Below are 18,409 nucleotides of genomic sequence, written 5' to 3'. Positions count from 1 at the left end.
ACATCAGGTAGGCATTACTAACCGGAAAAAATGTTGGAGAGAAATTGCTCCTAAGTGCAACTGCAGACGGTGGAGTGATTAACTCGGTGAATCACCCAAGGAAGCGGGCGTTCTGCCAGTGCTGGCCCTGGGCTCCATGCCACCCTCTGTTCTGAGGGGAATGCCAGCCTTCCTGGGGCTGCTGACAGATCGCTGAGGAGAAGGACAGGTGGGGTGAGGGGGAGCCCATCACAGAGGGCAGCACCCACAGCAGGCGAGCTCCTGATCCACCTCCTGTCTCGAGGTGTTGCTAGCTTGCAGCCATTTCTGTCCAGTCCGTTTATCTCCTGTGTGACAACCCCAGACCCTGATATCGCTACTTTATAGATCAAGGATTCTCCACTGTTCAGAGGAGGCATTTATCTATTACATTACTCAGCAGCAGAAAAAACAGGGTGGGGCAGGTCAGGAGCTGGCTGTGATGGGTCCCCGGAGCCATTCAGCAGATGTCGGGTGGGGTCACCTCAGTAGAACATGCCCTTCCCAATCCTCTAGCTCAGGCCACAGAATCTGCAGATGGCTGGGAGGAGGCAGAAAAGAGGGACTGCTAGGCAAGGTCACTTGGAGGGTCATCTTCGGTGCTGGTTGTGTAAACCATCCCACGCACATAAAGTCACACATTTAACATAACTCATCCATCCACGCAGAAGCTTACTCATTTATTCTACAAATGTTCATTGGGCACTTGCTGGGTGTCAGACCCCCACCCTCCACCCCCGAGATGCACTGGAGATACTACTGTAAGATGGGCCTCTACCTATAGAACTTTCTTATTTCAACCCAGCAACATGAAGCCAGGCTCTAAATAAAGCAGATGGGGTGGGGGGGTTATGATTTTACAGTATATGTTGTTTTCTCTCAAAGATGTTGAGCTTGCAAATTCCCATTATGAGTCATCAATACAAATGAGCAGCCTAATGAATCTAATCCACTTGACCTCTAAGTCAATGAGGGCAACAGGGAGGCTCCCTGCCTCTGGTAGGATTTCACCTGCTAAAAGATCTGTGGTGCAAGGACATGGCCTCAGGGGAAAGCGAGTGATGGGTGCCTGGGCAGAGGACGGAAGAAACACGCCCACCCTCACAGGGCTCCAGGCGATCTTACACTCCAGGAGCTAGCGGATGGCTAGGAAACACAGCAGAGGGTGCTGGGCAGTTTCCAAAGAGGCACAACTTGCCGGGATTAACCCGGCCCTGTTGGTTGTTTGTATGAGGCCAGAAAGTTGGGCATCACCGCCTGCTAGAACATTTTCCCCAGAGAGGACCTCGAGCCTGGTTTTACATAAACTGCAGCCTCACTGGTGTTAATAAAGACCAGAGCTGGATTTATAATTCCCTATATAACACATTCCTGAGGCATTTCCAGAAATGATTCTTCAGTAAAATACATCTCACATAAAATATCCCCAGGGCGTGAGGCAGTCCTCACCAGGAATGCAGCATAAAGAACTGTAAACAATTACTTGAAGGTTCATTCGTCCGGGGCAAAAACTAAGTCCTTGGACTTGCGCACATTTCCTGAGCTCAGCTTATGGGGGCAGGGGGAGACCCCACAGATGGGGACCTGTGAAATGGCCATGACAATGACACGGTAGGCAGTGACTTGTCAAGTGAGATGTGAGCGGGGCATCAAGCATAGTCCCTGCCCACAGGAAACACTCTCTGCATTAGAACTCCATTATGCAATGAGCCTGGTCTGGCAGGTCCAGGCCTGTGTCCCCTTCCCAGCTCCCATGCTAACTTGCTGTGTGACCTTGAGCCAAAGAGTTTCCCTCTGTAAGCCTCAGTTAGCTCATCTGTGTCCCACAGCATTGTTCTCAGTGTGTTCTGGAAGCCCGCAGGTTCTAATATCCCAACTCCTGGTAGAAGCAGAAGGAACAAGGCCTGTGCCTGCAACCTGAGCAGTAATCGTCTGGTTGGTTTCTGGACCTGCACTCCTGTGTTCTATCTCACTTGAAAAAAAAGGCTTCAGGTCCTTAAAACAGTTTGTAAACCATGAGTGAGGTCTAAAGCCCCTCCCAGATCTAAGGTTCTTCAGAGCAGGGGCTTGTGGCTCATCCTCAGCAGATGTTGGTCGTAGACCAAGAGGTCACACCAGGCCCTGTTGCTCTTTCCATGGACAGCCCTGTACTTCCCCACGCATGGGTTACCTTCACCTTCAGTGCCATCCCCCCAGCTGTGCCCTGTGGAATCCTTCCTGCTCAATCCACACATTGCCCAGGATGCTTTCTCTGATCCCTGGGGTCCTGGAAAACCCATCTCCCCCTCCTCGGAATGTCTCTGGCCTTCTGTTTATGCCTCTGGAGTATGTGCTTTTGGAGTCATTTATGGGAATATATTCTATCCTTTGCTTGGTCGAAAGTGCTAGAAAGACAGTGGCTCAGCCCTATGGACATTTGTTATGTAAATAGTGGGTGCTCAATCAATGTTGATAGAAGAGATGACTGGATGGGGCCACACAGCAGATTTTAGAACCTCCAGGTAAATTTTTATACCTTTGGACAAAGTCAGGAAAAACAGTTTTTTAAATTTATTGATAATTGATTTTTTCCTCCAAAAGAATGGGTTAATATAGATATTTCTAATCAAGTCAATGAATTAATAACTACAGAGCAGAGCCTACAGCGTGCCTGATGTGGTAAATTTAACCCTGAGAAGGATGCTTCCATGTTGCTCTGATGATAACTTTAGGAAGCTGAGGGCAGGGGTTGAATTCACAGAGGGGGAGGCACCTAGCAGAGCACTTGTAAGCGCTCTTTCTTCTAAGTCAGAGAGACAGGTTTGAATACAGACTCCTACCATTTTCTTAGCTTCTAGGCCTCATTTCCTTATATGTAAAAGAAGCATATAATTATAGTTGTTGGAAAGAGTTACTTTAAAGATTAATACAAGAAAGCCTGTGATCATGCCCTGTGTCTGGCACATAGTGAGTGCTCATATACTAGTTATTATTTAAAAGCAACAAGAAAACCAAGATAATGACAGAAATGAATAGAAAGCAACTTACAGCCATAAAATGCATGCAATGCCGTGGTTATCTCTACAGGAAAAGCACAGGGGGCTGAGGGTACGCGGTGGCAGACTTCAAACCACCAGCGATTATTTGAGCAAGTGACGTCCTGAGGCATGTCGGTGTCACGAGGAGCCCTACATTTCTCCAGTTCTCATGAGGACCTGCACAGCCCTCGTGTTCTGACCTCACTCCTATCATTCACCTCTCCACTTGCATTGCTCTGGTCACTTGGCCTCCTCACAGGGTCCTCTCAGGCACCAGGCACATCCTCCCTGCGGGGTCTTTGCACCTGCTCTTCCTCTGCCTGGATACCAAACCCCCAGCTACTCAGGGGGCTAGTTGGCCCTCTGTCTCCCGTCACGGCTCACGGGTCATCTCGTGAGAGAGGGGTTCCCTGACCTCCCCCCATCATCACCATTACCCTGCCCTACTTTGATGGTCTTCACAACAATATTCTGTCTACCTGGTTGTGGTCTGCCTCCCCCACCTTGAGTGTAGGCTCCATCATACCCAGGACTCTGGTTGCTCTACAAACTGTGCGGACCCCATCACTGGAACCGTGCTCAGCATGAAGACATGAGGTGACGGCTTGACAAAGAATGGCTGCTGAATGGCTTCCGGCCCCAGGGGGACACCATGGGATGCTACCCCTGATTCTGCCACTCATTTTTAAAATGTTCTCCCCGAGATCTGTGAAACTCTGTACAACCCACACATTCTGATCAAGACTCTTACCTCGCTGAAAGAGCAGCAGGAGGAACGATTTCTATTGGAGTTGCGTTGGTGTTTGGGTCGAGATTGTCGGTTTTGACAACAAAGAACTTTACGGTTGGATTTACAGCTCCTGCCTAGGAAAACACAATAACAGAATTGATATGGACAAAAAAAATCACATCATCGCACAGGTGTAAAACTGTACAAAAATGTCCGCATGAGAGCGATAAAATTATAATCATAAGACACGTTAAAAAATTTAATATAGACAGACCTAATACAGATAGAATGAACATAAAAGAGAGTCATGAAGTGCAATTTTTTCATGTTCAGACAGAACCATATATATTGACAGCTCCAAACACTCCGTTTAAATCATGAACATTCATAACTTAATGTGTTTTGTGCAAACAAGGATAAACTTTTAAAAAATCAATTCTATTATTTTGCAAATATACTCTGACTCCAGAAGACAAGAAGTCTAGTGGCTGACAACTAGGAAGAATACCTTGGGTTCAGCCAAAGACACAACCCACCAGGAAAATGAGTTTAGCTGAGCCGAGAGCCAGTAACGGCTAATTAGAAAGGCATCATTTGCACTCCAAATTCAAGCTCACCATGTTCGAACTTTACAATCAATATGATGACAGAAATCTACAAAACTTTTTTATATATACACATAGATCTTCAATTGACAAATTAGTTAGAAATAATATATTTTTAGTGAGAGCATTTTATGGTTTTTTTTTTTTTTTTACCAGTTTCACTCATCAAAAAATAACATTCCACCGAAAATACATCTCTATATTTAGTCTCGGATCTTTTTTTTTTTCTTTTAACTTCCTCTGTCTTCCTAAAATGGCAGCTCTTCATGAAGCAAATTGAGTGAGTTAGTAAAAATAAAAATCCCTTTTCCCAAGTTGCTTAAGCAAAAACATTTACTATTAGATGTTCCTATAGATGATTCTGTGGCCATTAATATTACGATACTAATGAAGAATCCTGGTTCCCTTCTAAATCCCCCTCTTCCTCGGCTTACACTGCTTAACAAAGCTGTTCAATTTTCATAAATATGCATCCCGGAGGAGGAGAACAGCCTTGCAAACCAAGATGTGAGACCATTATTCCAAACGCAGGACGTGTGAAATTCACATTAGTGCCAAATCTATACCAGAACCACTGAAACTAGTCACGTATGGGTTAATTAGCAATACAACCTGATACATAACTGAGCTTTTCAACTTCATCCAGGGCATATTCCAACTTCTACAAATAAGATGAGCTTGTGATTCAATGACAGCCTCTCTTTTCCTCCCCTGAAACATTTTCATTCCCCCTACCTCTTTCAAAAGCATTTTCCCCATCTTTTTCGGCTTGTCATTCCTCAAAGTTTTTGGAGAAATTACAAAACCTTAAATCACACTCTTTCCTGGGATAATAAAAATACTTTAAAATTGCCAGATGCTGTTGACTTCAGCAAGAGTAATCACAGCAAGCTGTTGAAGAGAGACTGACAATATTTTCATTAGCAGGAAAGGATTAAATGAAACCATTCTCTTCCCATCAAATCACGGAACCACTATGTGACTAGGAGCACAGACCTTTGGATATGGAATCCGCACAGTCTTTGGGTACTGCAGTGACTCGTCAGAGTAGAAGGAGTATTCAATAAGTGGGACTTCTGTGTCGTTAAATTGGGCATATGCTAAAAAAGTGCCTTTTGGAGACCACCACAGAGCAGAGTAGGCACTGAAGATTTCCTCTGAAAAAAAGACATAAATTGTTCTGTTACAAGAAGTAGCTGATAAATTGGCTTTGGCATTCAAAATATTGTTCTCATTAGCTTTAGTAATTACAGTAGAGTTCAACTAATGAACCATTTTGCATTTGCTGGGCTTCCAAATTCAGAGTAATACAAATGAATAAAAATAAAATCTTCAAGGATAGATCTGGATTGTAAAAATAAGTAACCCGTTGGACCATTTTAGAATATTTTAGCACACAATATTTAATATAAGCTCTACATTTTTTTCTTTATCTTATAATCCTCTGATTTTATGCCGCAAAACATACTAAAAGTAAATTTCACACAAGGGGCTGATTCTCCTTTCTAATTTTCAAACAGTCAACATGCCAGCATACTCTTCCTAACTGGGCTCAGTTTGTACTGTGCCCACAGGGTACTGGTGGGTGGTGTGTGGCTCCAGACTATCAAACTAATATGGTGCCCACAGTTTACTACTCTTGGCACAAACAGGGTGTGGGAAGGATGAATTTAGAATGACAAGGAGCTCCGTGAGACCCCTACTGAGAAACACCTCCTTCACTTAGCCTAGAAACTAAAGACTCCTGCAGATTAGCTTGCCCTTCTGATGCATACGGTGATGGTAAGAGAACAGAGTCAAAGAGAGAGGCAAAGGAAAGGAAAGGTCTTGCTCTCCTGAACGTTGTTGGACTCATTCTCTGGCAAATGTAGTTCTTTCCTATGTTTATTATGGAGTCTATTCATGGCACTTCCAATCTCTGGCTCTTAAAATGCCAAAACCTTTCTCATTGAGGGTTCAGGTAGACTAGACAGAGACTTCCAGTCCTTTGTGCAGATTTAATCTACAAATCTCATGTTCTGCTACTGGTGTAGCAGTAAGGTAAAAGGTAAAAGCAAAAGCATAGAAACTTGAGTCTTAGAGTTAGGAAATCATCTGTCCCCATCACTTTTCTGATTCCCGAGGCCTCTTTACGGGTGTCTTCCAAATGCTTCAATAATAATAATAATAATGGTAATAGTAGTGTCAGTAACAGTAACAACAATAACAATAGTAACAAAATGTAATAATAATTATCATGATGAGCAACTAACATTTAAAGAGTGCTAACCATGAGCCAGACTTGATGTGCAACTGACATCTGTGATCTCCGGTAATCCTCACACAGTAGCTCATTGTGCAGGTGAGAAAGGAGTAAGCAGGCTTAAGGAGAAGAAGTCATTGCCCAGAGTCACATGGCCGATAACTGATTGAATCAAGAATGAATCCAGACTTGTCTGGTTTGAATTCATGGTTCTTACCTCCATGATCTATGTCCCTCCATACATATTTCAGCTCTTCCGGTAACAGAAAACCTACTGGGTAAGGCAGCCTGCTCTGGCTTTATCCGTTTTCTACCTACGTCATTAAGTTATGTTTATGTAGCAATTTAGAATTCACAAAACACTTACCTAATTTAGTCTTCACAAAGATCCCTAGATGAGCCTATTCTATTCATATCCCATTTTACAGCGAAGGCAACTGAGGGGCTTAGAGAGAGAGAATGAATTTCCAGAGATAAGACAAGGACATGGGCCGTGTGACTCCGAGTCAAGGAGTTTCTACCGAGAACTTCTGCAGATACTGAGTTGATGCCTCCTTCCTGTGGCTTCTACCCATTGGTTCTAGTCTAAGATCAAGATGCAATTACATAAAATGAATACAATTACAGCAAGCTTATGGTTTTTTTTTTAAAGATTTTATTTATTTATTTGAGAGAGAGAGAATGAGAGACAGAGGGCATGAGAGGGAAGAGGGTCAGAGGGAGAAGCAGACTCCCTGCCGAGCAGGGAGCCCGATGCGGGACTCGATCCTGGGACTCCAGGATCATGACCTGAGCCGAAGGCAGTTGCTTAACCAACTGAGCCACCCAGGCACCCCAAGCTTATGGTTTTTAAAACTGCTTTTAAGTACAGGTAGCTGGTAGTATCTGTGTTGTGAATTGGTGGGTATTTGTAATACAGAATATATTGTTTCATACCATGATGTATTAAAACCATTATTATAGAACTACTTCTGGTCAAACTCAAAGTCCTGAGAATGAATAGTAGGGAAAAGGGAGAATAACAAAGGGGGAACAGATTTCCAGTCCTTCCTGTTACAAAGCTGGCTGTGAGCACAAGTGTCTACGGCACCCGCTCCCTGACATTCTGCCCCTCCCTCGCCATCCTGTGATGCCTCCAGTCCAGCCGCTCTGACCTTCCCTTGGACTTAGTGCCCTCCCCTGAATAGGTCCCTTGATTCACTCTATGACAATTATCCATTAGCATCTTTGTCTCCCTCTCTGGGCTGAACTCCCTGAGAGCAGCAGTTGGATAGCATTTGTCCCCACGTCTCTAGAACCTGACACAGCACCTCATAGGTAGTTGGTACTCAGTGTGGATTGCCCTGAATTACCCACACCCCCACCGTCAGCACGACTACTAGAGGGTAAGGAGTGCCCCATCTTGCAAACTTATTTCTTTCTCTATCCTTTTTCATCCTTGCTCTCAAAATTCTCATTCTCACCTCTGGGTTAGGTAAACTATACTCACGCTTAAGAGTGACTGTTGAATCACAGACCTGTACCTCTGAAGCAAATAATACATTACATGTTAAAAAAAAAAAAAAAGAAGATAGTAGAAAGGGAAAAGTAAAGGGGGGGAATTGGAGGGGGAGACCAACCATGAGAGACTATGGACTCTGAGAAACAAACTGAGGGTTCTAGAGGGGAGGGGGGTGGGGGGATGGGTGAGCCCGGTGATGGGTATTAAAGAGGGCACGTACTGAATGGAGCACTGGGTGTTATACGCAAACAATGAATCATGGAACACTGCATCAAAAACTAATGATGTAATGTATGGTGATTACCGTAACATAATAAAAAAATTTGAAAAAGAAAAAAAATAGACCTTATTTGATAAGTAAAAAAAAAGAGTGAATGTCATGTGATTAACTTCATACTAGGAGATAAAGTATTATTATTTTTACAAAAGAAGGCACTTGTTAACTAAAGTAATAATCAGTTAGAAAATCATGAAAGAAGACAAAGTGAAAACATCGAGACATTGAGAGAGAAAGTCATTTGGGAACCTGGGACGGGGCAGGGGACACATGTCCCAGACGGTAGGCTGCTCTGTGAGTGTCCCTCCATGATGTGGCACACGGCCCTGTCTGGACCTTGCAGCTTCATTTCTTCTTTTACTTATGAACCTACAGATTCTCAAAATGTACTCTTTCAGTCTTATACTCAACAAGTCTTCATGGCTGCAGTGGAGACGCTCCATGGGAGGGGGGATCTCATGTATGGAGACACGAGTGTGCCCTTTCCAAGTATGGATCATTCATAAATATATAAAACCAATTATAGGAACTTCCCCATAGGAACCAAAGTCCTGTTTTTTAGAGACAGACCCACACTGAAACTGGGAAGCCATTCTTCTGTTTGTCATCAACACGCAAACTGAGATCTTTCCAGCTCTTATCTACCTGAGAAAGGACTAATAGTGTTAGGTGTGTTCTTATCCTAGAGACACTCAGATGTTTCGAGGAAGGGTCGAGTGCAGCTTTGGGAAGAGCCTTTATCCAGGTCACTTTGGGGCTCCTACAGGTTGTGCTGTGCTGTCCAATAAGCATTAAAGATGTTTTTCAATTGCTAAGTGACGAGCGTTAGTAAATTTCATTATAAATTATTTCTGGGCCATGGGGATTTATCTTTTTTTTAAAGTGATTTTTGTTGTTGTTGTTGTTGTTATAATGTTAGGCCATTTAATTGAACCTGGCTTGAACTGGGTAAGAACCAAAATGAAGTCATGAAGGAAAACTTTTTTTTTTTTTAACTATGTGGAAGAAATAAGAGGATGAAATAAGGATGAGTACTTAATAGGCATGAGGCAACCTTGTGAACAGTCTGGAACAGCCTCAAAAATGCCTTTTACCTTGGCAACTATAGACGTGAAAAATGTTTTTCTAATATTTTCTAAGACTCTATCTTAAAAGAGAGAATAATCCTTTTTATTATTTTTAGTTCTGTTTTTTTTTTACTGATTTTTTTCCCCCAGAAGCCTTTCTAATTATTCTTTCCTTCTTTAAAAATAGGAAATTATGATTTGTCCAAGTTCAAATGAACACAAATCCTCTGTAAAACAGATGCTTTCTTCCCCCTCTATTCCCCAACCTCCAGACAATATTTTGTCAGCTCTTGGAATGCTGTGGGAGTATTTAGCTTTCCTTAGTAACTCTGGGTTAGGTAGGCCCAGTTAGAGAAACATCTGATGTTAATCTGGAAGCTTTCATGCCCCAGTAAAGCAGAAAAGCTACCTACACAGAAAGGCCCTTTGTAGGAGGAGACAGAAGACAATAGGGGCATTGAGAGACAATGAGGACATAGGTGAAACTAGCTACTGCTGGGAAATCCTTGTTCTGGGAGACACCTGGTATTGTGAGTGCTAAAGAGATTTGATGTCATTTTAAAAAATGCAACTTATTTTGAATGCCATTGAATTTCTCCATTTTAAAAGAAATGTTTAGCTACTTAAAAAAAAACAACTTATGGATTTTCTAATTTGAAAAAGCTTTAAAGTCTCTACCTTCATAAACCCAGTCAGTTATTCCACTGGATATTACATTTTCTTTCCCCGTCCATGTGATCCTCTGACTTGATGAATTTGGTTCATTTTTAACATAAACATCATTGTTCCAAACGTATGCCTAGAAATATTGAAAAACAGATTGGTAAGTAATAACTTGTTATAACATATCTTATCCTGGAGTTAAAAGATATCTATCAACTGTTTATCCTCACATAATACTGGTACGCAAACATAATGATTACCTTGGGCTATTCAATTTGAGCAAGATAAAGTCATTTACTACCCCCCTCACATTATTTATTTATATATTTTAAAGATTTTATTTATTTATTTGAGACCAAGAGCACAAGCAAGGGGAGGAGTAGAAGGAGAGAAGGAGAGGGAGAAGCAGGCTCTCCACCGTGCAAGGAGTCTAATGTGGGGGGCGGGGCTCAATCCCAGGACTCCAGCCAGGATCATGACCTGAGCCGAAGGCAGACGCTTAACAGAATGAGCCACCCAGGCGCCCCACCCCTCACAGTTTTAAAATTGTAAGTGTACAGGCTATAACTTCCAAATAATTCTAAAGACACTCAATATATTAAAAAGAAGCAGCTCACAAATACCACTATTTGAATGCTAGAGTGCCGGCAAAGACCCAGGAGCCTGACCATTTCTATGGAATAATGTGTGCTTTCCATTGTTTTCTGGGGGTGGTGAGTTGAGGGAGTGCTTTCGATGTCAGGAGGGAGAATTCCATCTACAAATGAACATCCCGTCTTCCTGTTCAGATTCTTTTGGACTTCTGACAGTCTCCCAGCACTAAGAACATGAAGGAAGAACATGAGGTATATCTATAGGGACACAGAGATCACCGAACTGGCAAGAAGCAGATACACCTCCCACACAAACAAACAAGCAAAAACAGCAAACTGAATACAACAGAAATTAGAAGTTAGGAGTTAAACGGGCATTTTTCCAGTAAATAAAGAATTCCCCAGTAGTAGTTCAAAAACTTTCAGGAATCCTATTTACTGTGTTAGCTAGTAAAATGCTATTTTAGGCAATAACACTATCTCTGATGGTGAAGTATTTGCTTCCTAAGTGTCTGCTCTCTATCAGGGTATGTAGCTTCTGCATGTGATAGCGTTGAGCCATTATTTTCTTCTGACAACCGAAGAGACTCACTAACCAATTTATGACCCTCTGGTGACCATGTGATCCACTGTGTATTGTTTGGAATTTTCTCTTCTGTAACCAGCCTCCTGAAAAAAAGATAAAAGGAAACATTACCAAATGAATAAATCACAGTAGGATTTCTTTTTAAAAAATGTTATTACACTAAAGAAGCTAATAGATTTTATAAGGAAGTCACTGACCTTTTAGCTAAGTCATAGATGTCATATGAAGCTGTGTAAGAATGTCTCCATTTCTATAAAAGAAAACAGACATCTCAGACTTCTGTGATTCTTGATAGTTCGGCCACTTGTTATAGGAGCAGAAGATGAGATGTAAAGTAATATGACATTGTATAATTCTCACATCTTATCATGTCTTATAATTCTTATCTCAATCCTTAGAATTCTGGAATTAGGAAGAGTTCTTAGAGACCATCTAGTACCAAGTCCTCTGGACCTCATCTGTAACCTCGATCTGGCATCACCCCTGCCAAGGAAACTTCTCGGGGTCACAGTGGGCTGATGTGTTGCTTCATGGCAAACAACACTCCTAGCATTTACCATAGCATGGGAAGTCCACCTGTCTAAGAAAATACAAATTTTATTTATTTATTTATTTATTTATTTATTTATTTATTTATTTATTTTTAAGATTTTTTTTATTTATTTGACAGAGAGAGACACAGCGAGAGCAGGAACACAAGCAGGGGGGGAGCAGGGGAGGGAGAAGCAGGCTTCCCGCCGAGCAGGGAGCCCGATGTGGGGCTCGATCCCAGGACCCTGGGACCATGACCTGAGCTGAAGGCAGACGCTTAACGACTGAGCCACCCAGGCGTCCCAAAAATACAAATTTTATACTTTTCAACCATCCTACTGACAAAATCTTTAAAGGATCTATAATTCTATTGCTGGTGGTAATGTGGAGAAATACTTACTTTCCTACTTTGATCATGAAAATATAAAGCGCTACAGATTTTTTGAAAGCCACCTGCCAAAAACAAAACAAACAAACAAAAAAACCACCCAAAAACCAAAAAACCTCCCTGACAATATATATTAACATTGAAATATATATATATAACACAGATATTCTCAAGAATCTAAAAAATGAAAAGCAAACCAAATCCAAATAAATGAGAAGAAATAATAAAAGTAAAACTAGTAATCAAATAGAAAATGCACAATAAAGAAAAATCAACGAAGCCCCAAACTGGTTCTTTGAAAATTGCTAATGCAGTAAGAGGGAGGGGGGAGAAGTATGAATGACCAATAGTAGAAATGAAAAATGGGATTAAAATGGGATTAAAAGGTTTTAAGACCATATTATAAACATTGTTTTGCCAATAAATTTAAAAGTTTAAAAAGGGACAAATTCCTTGGCAAGCAATTTATCAAAACTCAGACAAGACAAAATGGAAAACCTATATAGTCTTATATCTAAAAAACACACTGAATCAATAAATAAAAGCATTTGCACAAAGGAAACTCCAAACCCAAATAACTTTATCAGCAAACTCCTTGTTATTTAACCAAATGAACTAAAAACTCATACATATACAAAAACCCTCTACACAAATTTTTAGTTTTATTCATAATTGCCAAAACTTAGAAGAACCGAGATGTCCTTCAACAGGTGATGGGTAAACAAACTGTGGTCCATCCAGACATTGGAATATTACTTAGCAATAAAAAGAAATGAGCTATTACATCACAAAAAGCCACGGAGGAACCTCACATGCATATTTCCACATGAGAGAAGCCAATCCGAAAAGGCTACATATTGTATGATTCCAACCATATGACTTTTTGGAAAAGGCAAAATTACGGAGACAGTCAAAAGATCAGTTGTTGCTAGGGGTATGGAAGAAGGGAGGGATGAAGAGCTGGAGTGAAAATATACTGCATGATACTGGAATGGTGGATTACATGTCATTATACATTATAGATTTGCCAAAACCCATAGAATGTACAACAACACTAGGATTGTTGGAGACAACAACCTAATGAGAACTATGGACTTTAGTTGGTTATAATGTATCAATAATGGCTCATCAATTGTAACGAATGTACCCTACTAATGCAAAATGTTAATGATAGGGGAAACTGGGACAGGAGTGGGGGGGGTGATAAGGGAGTACGTGGGAACTCTGTATTTTCCACTTATATTCTGAAACTCTAAAGTTGTTTTAAAAAGAATTAAGTCTATTAATTTAGAAATAAATGAATTCGAGCTATGCCAGATAACTTGGAAGAAGTTCCACGTGGAATCATTGAGAAATGCAAATTACAGAAAAGTATGGAAAATAGGATTTTATTTTTTATAGAATAAGCAGTGACTAAAAGAATATCTTCATAGAATTATTTGAATAAGGGGGAAAATATAAAATATGGAGAGATATATACTAGGTTCTTAACATGTGATACTTAGGGAAAAGGGGGGGGTGAGGAGTAGGGAGCCAGGCATAAGAGGAAAAAAAGATAAGACTGAAGATTATATATATATATACACACACATATATATATATACACACACACAGATTTGCATTTATGAAAAATTATGTTTATATGTGGATGCATTTATACATTAAAGATATTTTAAAAGAAATTACATGTCTTCATGTCTGTCTTCCCTACCATAATCCTAGATGTAAGAAATGTGTCTTTAAATCTATGAAGTCTTGTCTAGAGTAAGTCACATAGTCTCTGTTCAAGAAATAAACCAAACTAACATAAAAATTAAATTTTACCCATGAAAATGAAGTAGATGAAATGGATAGCCAAGGTACCCAGCTTGTGTATGACAGAGCTGAGACACAAGCCAGAGGTTCTAACCTTGAAGAGTATTTCCCACTTATCATTTATCATCCTTTTATTCTCTCATGTCAATAATTATGTATTAAAGCCTTACTTTTTGCAAGTCATACATTTTTTTTTAATCCTGAATTATTTTGACACAATCCATGCTTGTTTCTGGGAAACCTCTGAATGCTCTACTTGTAAGAGCCAAAAGGTGTGCTATAGGCTAAAAATATTAAGATGTTTGAGAAGGTTTGAGATCACTCAGGACGACAGATCCATCATGAGTTACAAAAGGATGTTTGGTATGTTCACTTCATCTTCTGAAACAGACTCATCCATCTATTTAGGTTAGAAACTCTGGCAACTATCCTCTGTCAGGCATTACTGGATAAGATAGGCTCACTCTCACTCTCTTTGAGGAGCTCATAGTTGAATGGGGATATGGGCAAGTAAATACAAGAAAAGAATCACAAGACATATAACAGAGGTAAGTGGGGAGAGGCAGGAATCATAAATGAGGCCTTGGGGTGGGAGAAAGGTCTACAGAAAAGCTGATTGTTAGACTGAGTCTCAAAGCAGTGAACTACCACACAGGGAAGGGGTTAAAAAAGCATAGCAGAGAGACACTGAAGCACAAAGTTGGGAAAGATTATGTTTAAGAGCACGAGCTTTGGAGTCTTCTAACCTGGATTCAAGTCTGGCTATACACTGAATGTATGCTGCCCACCCTCCACCATTCATATGTTGAAATCCTAACCCCCAATGTGACGGTGTTGGAGGCAGAGCCTTTGGGAGGTAACTAGCTCATGAGGGTGGGGCTCTCATGAATGGGATTAGTTCCTTTATAAAAGAGACTCCAAAAATACTGCAGGTCCCTTCCTCCATTTGAGGACATGGAGAAGGGTCAACTATGTTCCATGAAGTGGGATGTCTGTCACCAGACACTGAATCTGCTAGCACTTTGATAATTGGATTTCTTTCTTAGCTTCCAGAACTCTGAGAAATAAATGTGTTAGTAACCCACCCAGTCTATGGGACTCTGTTGTAGCAGCTTAAATGGACCAAGACAAGTCTCCACTGTGTAATATCAGGCAAGTTTCTTTCTAAGTTTTACTTTTCTTTCTAGGAAAATGGGCTAATGTCAGCAACAGTCTCATGAGAGGTTCATGAGAATATATGTGAATTGCTAAGCAGGGCCCTAGAATATTGTCCACATGTCACAGTTGATGCAACTATTATCTCTGGGGCATTCAGCAGTGAATGGAGTTGTTGGGTGAACATCCATACCAGGCTGTAGGGTCCTTATTTATGTTTTCACTCACGTGCTCACTTACTTGTTTGTAGCCACAACACAGAAGTAATATTGCTCTGAGTGCACTAACTCTGTCATGGAAAAGCCATGGAGTAGAATCTAAAGAACTTTGCACTGTAGACCTCCAAGGAAATAGAATAAGACTAGACTTTTCTTTGTTCTGGATAAGTTTACTGAGAACTGATTAGTCAACTGGAATATTGTCAGCATGTGATAGATGATGCAACTATGATTAATTCTGGAGCATTAGGCCATGAGTAGAAATTATAGTAAGTTGCACATGTATGCTGTACAGAAAAAATACTCTTAAGAAGTAAAATAGAAGAAGACAATAGAAGATTGTCTGCAATCAAAGGTATAAAGAGTAAAATAAGCTAATGTGATAGAGAGTGAATGGTGGAGTGTGCGAGAACAGAGTGGCAGGGGGCAAAGTTAGGTAAAGCAATCTGAGAAAGCCTATACCTGAATTACTAAAAAGCGTACACGCTAGATAAATAGGGGAAGAAGGTTCCAGGAGGAAGCAATAGCAAATACTTTGGCCCTCAGATGGGAATGAATGATGCTTGGGAAAACTAAAGAGTGGTGCCCCTAAAGATTCTTGGATCAGTGAATCACCTGGGAGTCCATAAATCATGGGGAGAGCCCATGCCTGCCCCCGCCCCCCCATCACTGCGCTGAACTAGTTGGTGTGGGGTAGGTTGCAGGCATCTGCATTTTTAAAAACCTCCATAGGTAACTGCAAGGTTCAGGCAGGGGTGAGAAGCGCTGGCCAAGCACGGTGAGTCCAGAGAGGGTAATAGATGATGGGTTAGCAAGGGTGGACTGAGGTCCAATCACACAGGCTTCTGACGGTACTGTGGTTAGTTTGTGTTTTATTCTGAAAGTGATGGGAAACCACTGATCATGAGGGGTTAGGCATAGGCATGACATAACCTAACTTAAGTTTTAAAAGCAGCACAATAGGTACTGTCTGAAAAGGACCGATGGCGGTGGGATGACGGAATAGCATGAAAACAGCAAAAGCAGTTAAATGTACATGGAAACTCCAGTGACACCACAAATACAAATTACCAATGATGGCTGCCCACTTACGGTCTACCAGTGAAATCATCCATTAGTATACATCATATGACACTTAACTGAACTTGGCCAAATAGTAAATTGAGCTGGTATTTACCTTTCTGTTTCTACCTTAACCTCATCATCTTACTAAGTTTGTCCTGAACATGGGCAATTATTATTCAGTGGTTCTCAACCCGGGTTGCTCATTCAAATAATCTACCCGTTAAAAAAAAATGATGTCAGCCTCACTCCAGAGGCTATAATTTATTAATCTGAGGATTGGACCTGGCCATTGGGAATTTTTAAAAGCTAATCAAGTGATTTTAATCTCGAGACAGCAATAAAAACCACTGAATTAAATAAACAATCCATTAATTGGGAACAGATGTGTTAAAGTTGGCCTAGGATTCCGACTGGCTCCTAGCTGATAGGTTTAGTAGAACAGAGTCAGAGAGTCTTCATGTCCAGGAAATGGAGCTAGACACAGTGAATCCAGGGTAAATATTATGATTGAAAGTCACCACATTGAAATGGGAAATGGAGTAGGAGATGGTTTGCTTGGCCCGAGTACAGAAGTGTTGGGGTGCGAGATAAAGTCCTTCAGTATTTATTATTTATTCTAGAATAAAAAGGCAGAGGTGGGGATCCCCAGCTTTATATTTTGTTTTCAATGCAGAATATCCCTACAGAGTTTTAATGTTTCCTACAAGTCTCAAAACTTCCTGTACTTGACAACTGTTGTCAAATCCAGGAATAATTAAAAAGCTACAGTTAAAGCTACTGGCGAGGGCGCCTGGGTGGCTCAGTTGGTTAAGCGACTGCCTTCGGCTCAGGTCATGATCCTGGAGTCCCAGGATCGAGTCCCGCATCGGGCTCCCTGCTCGGCAGGGAGTCTGCTTCTCCCTCTGACCCTCTTCCCTCTCGTGCTCCCTATCATTCTCTCTCTCTCAAATAAATAAATAAAATCTTTAAAAAAAAAAAAAAAAGCTACTGGCGATTTGCAGCCAGCCTAACCATGAAGAGGCTATGTGATTAAGCTCTCCTGAGGTATGAGAATCTGATGTTGGGCTGAGGCTCCCCCTTGAGAATGGTCTGTATACGGTAGGACCCAAAGGCTGTGAGGTGGTCTGAGTCACCTTGCAGCGTCTCTTCTGGGGGATAAGAAGTATAACTTTTTTTTTTTAAAGATTTTATTTATTTATTTGAGAGAGCGAGAATGAGAGAGAGAGAGCACATGAGAAGCAGACCCCCTGCTGAGCAGGAAGCCCGACGTGGGACTCGATCCCAGGACTCCAGGATCATGACCCGAGCCGAAGGCAGTTGCTTAACCAACTGAGCCACCCAGGCACCCCGAAGTCTAACTCTTTTTAAGGCAAATACTTACTGACAGTTTTATTTTATGTAAAGCTGAGACAAAGGAAGTAAGGGGTCCTATTACTGGCTGTGCAAGTCAAACATGTAAGCTTGCTTTTAAATTATAAGTTTTCTTTTATTAACTTATGCTTTTAGTATCTATATTACTTACACTTTTTAACATTTGAAAACACTAAAAATGAATTTCTTTTAAAACAGTTGTTGGACTTACCTTTTATGAATGAGAATGGCTATTTCTCCTTTTGATGCTGAATTAATGTTTTTAGTGCCTATTACATTACTTGGGTGTCAATCTTTTTTTTTTTTTTAATTTAAATTCTGTTCGTTAGCACAGAGTGCAATATTGGTTCCTGGAGTAGAATTTAGTGATTTGTCACCTACATACAACACCCAGTGCTCATCATAAGTGCCCTCCTTAATGCCCATCCCCCATCTAACCCATCCCCCACCCACTTCCCTCCATCAACTCTCAGTTTGTTGTTAAGAGTCCCTTGTACTTAGGTGTCAACCTTAAATATTTGTGGACTTGAAATCAGTTATAAAGTAACTCATAGGATTCTTTAAATG

At 41.1% G+C, this 18,409-nt stretch overlaps 1 protein-coding gene across 2 annotated transcripts in view; it reads right to left on the bottom strand.

Moving 5' to 3' along the window:
• DPP4 (dipeptidyl peptidase 4) overlaps window positions 1-18,409 on the bottom strand; it is a 77,444-nt gene that overhangs the window by 37,214 nt on the left and 21,821 nt on the right. For both annotated transcript variants that reach the window (XM_025852577.2, XM_073883397.1), the window contains 5 exons: window positions 11,497-11,549; window positions 11,310-11,382; window positions 10,136-10,256; window positions 5,367-5,527; window positions 3,787-3,899 (listed from right to left, as the gene is read on the bottom strand). In XM_025852577.2, the coding sequence (XP_025708362.1) occupies window positions 3,787-3,899; window positions 5,367-5,527; window positions 10,136-10,256; window positions 11,310-11,382; window positions 11,497-11,549 (521 nt within the window). The remainder of the gene's footprint in view (window positions 1-3,786; window positions 3,900-5,366; window positions 5,528-10,135; window positions 10,257-11,309; window positions 11,383-11,496; window positions 11,550-18,409) is intronic.

Source organism: Callorhinus ursinus, unplaced genomic scaffold (genome assembly GCF_003265705.2).
Source record: "Callorhinus ursinus isolate GAN/ISIS: 27379988/994484 unplaced genomic scaffold, GSC_fseal_2.0 scaffold2, whole genome shotgun sequence".
Taxonomy (NCBI): Eukaryota; Metazoa; Chordata; class Mammalia; order Carnivora; family Otariidae; genus Callorhinus; species Callorhinus ursinus.
This window is presented reverse-complemented; position numbering and strand designations above follow the sequence as displayed.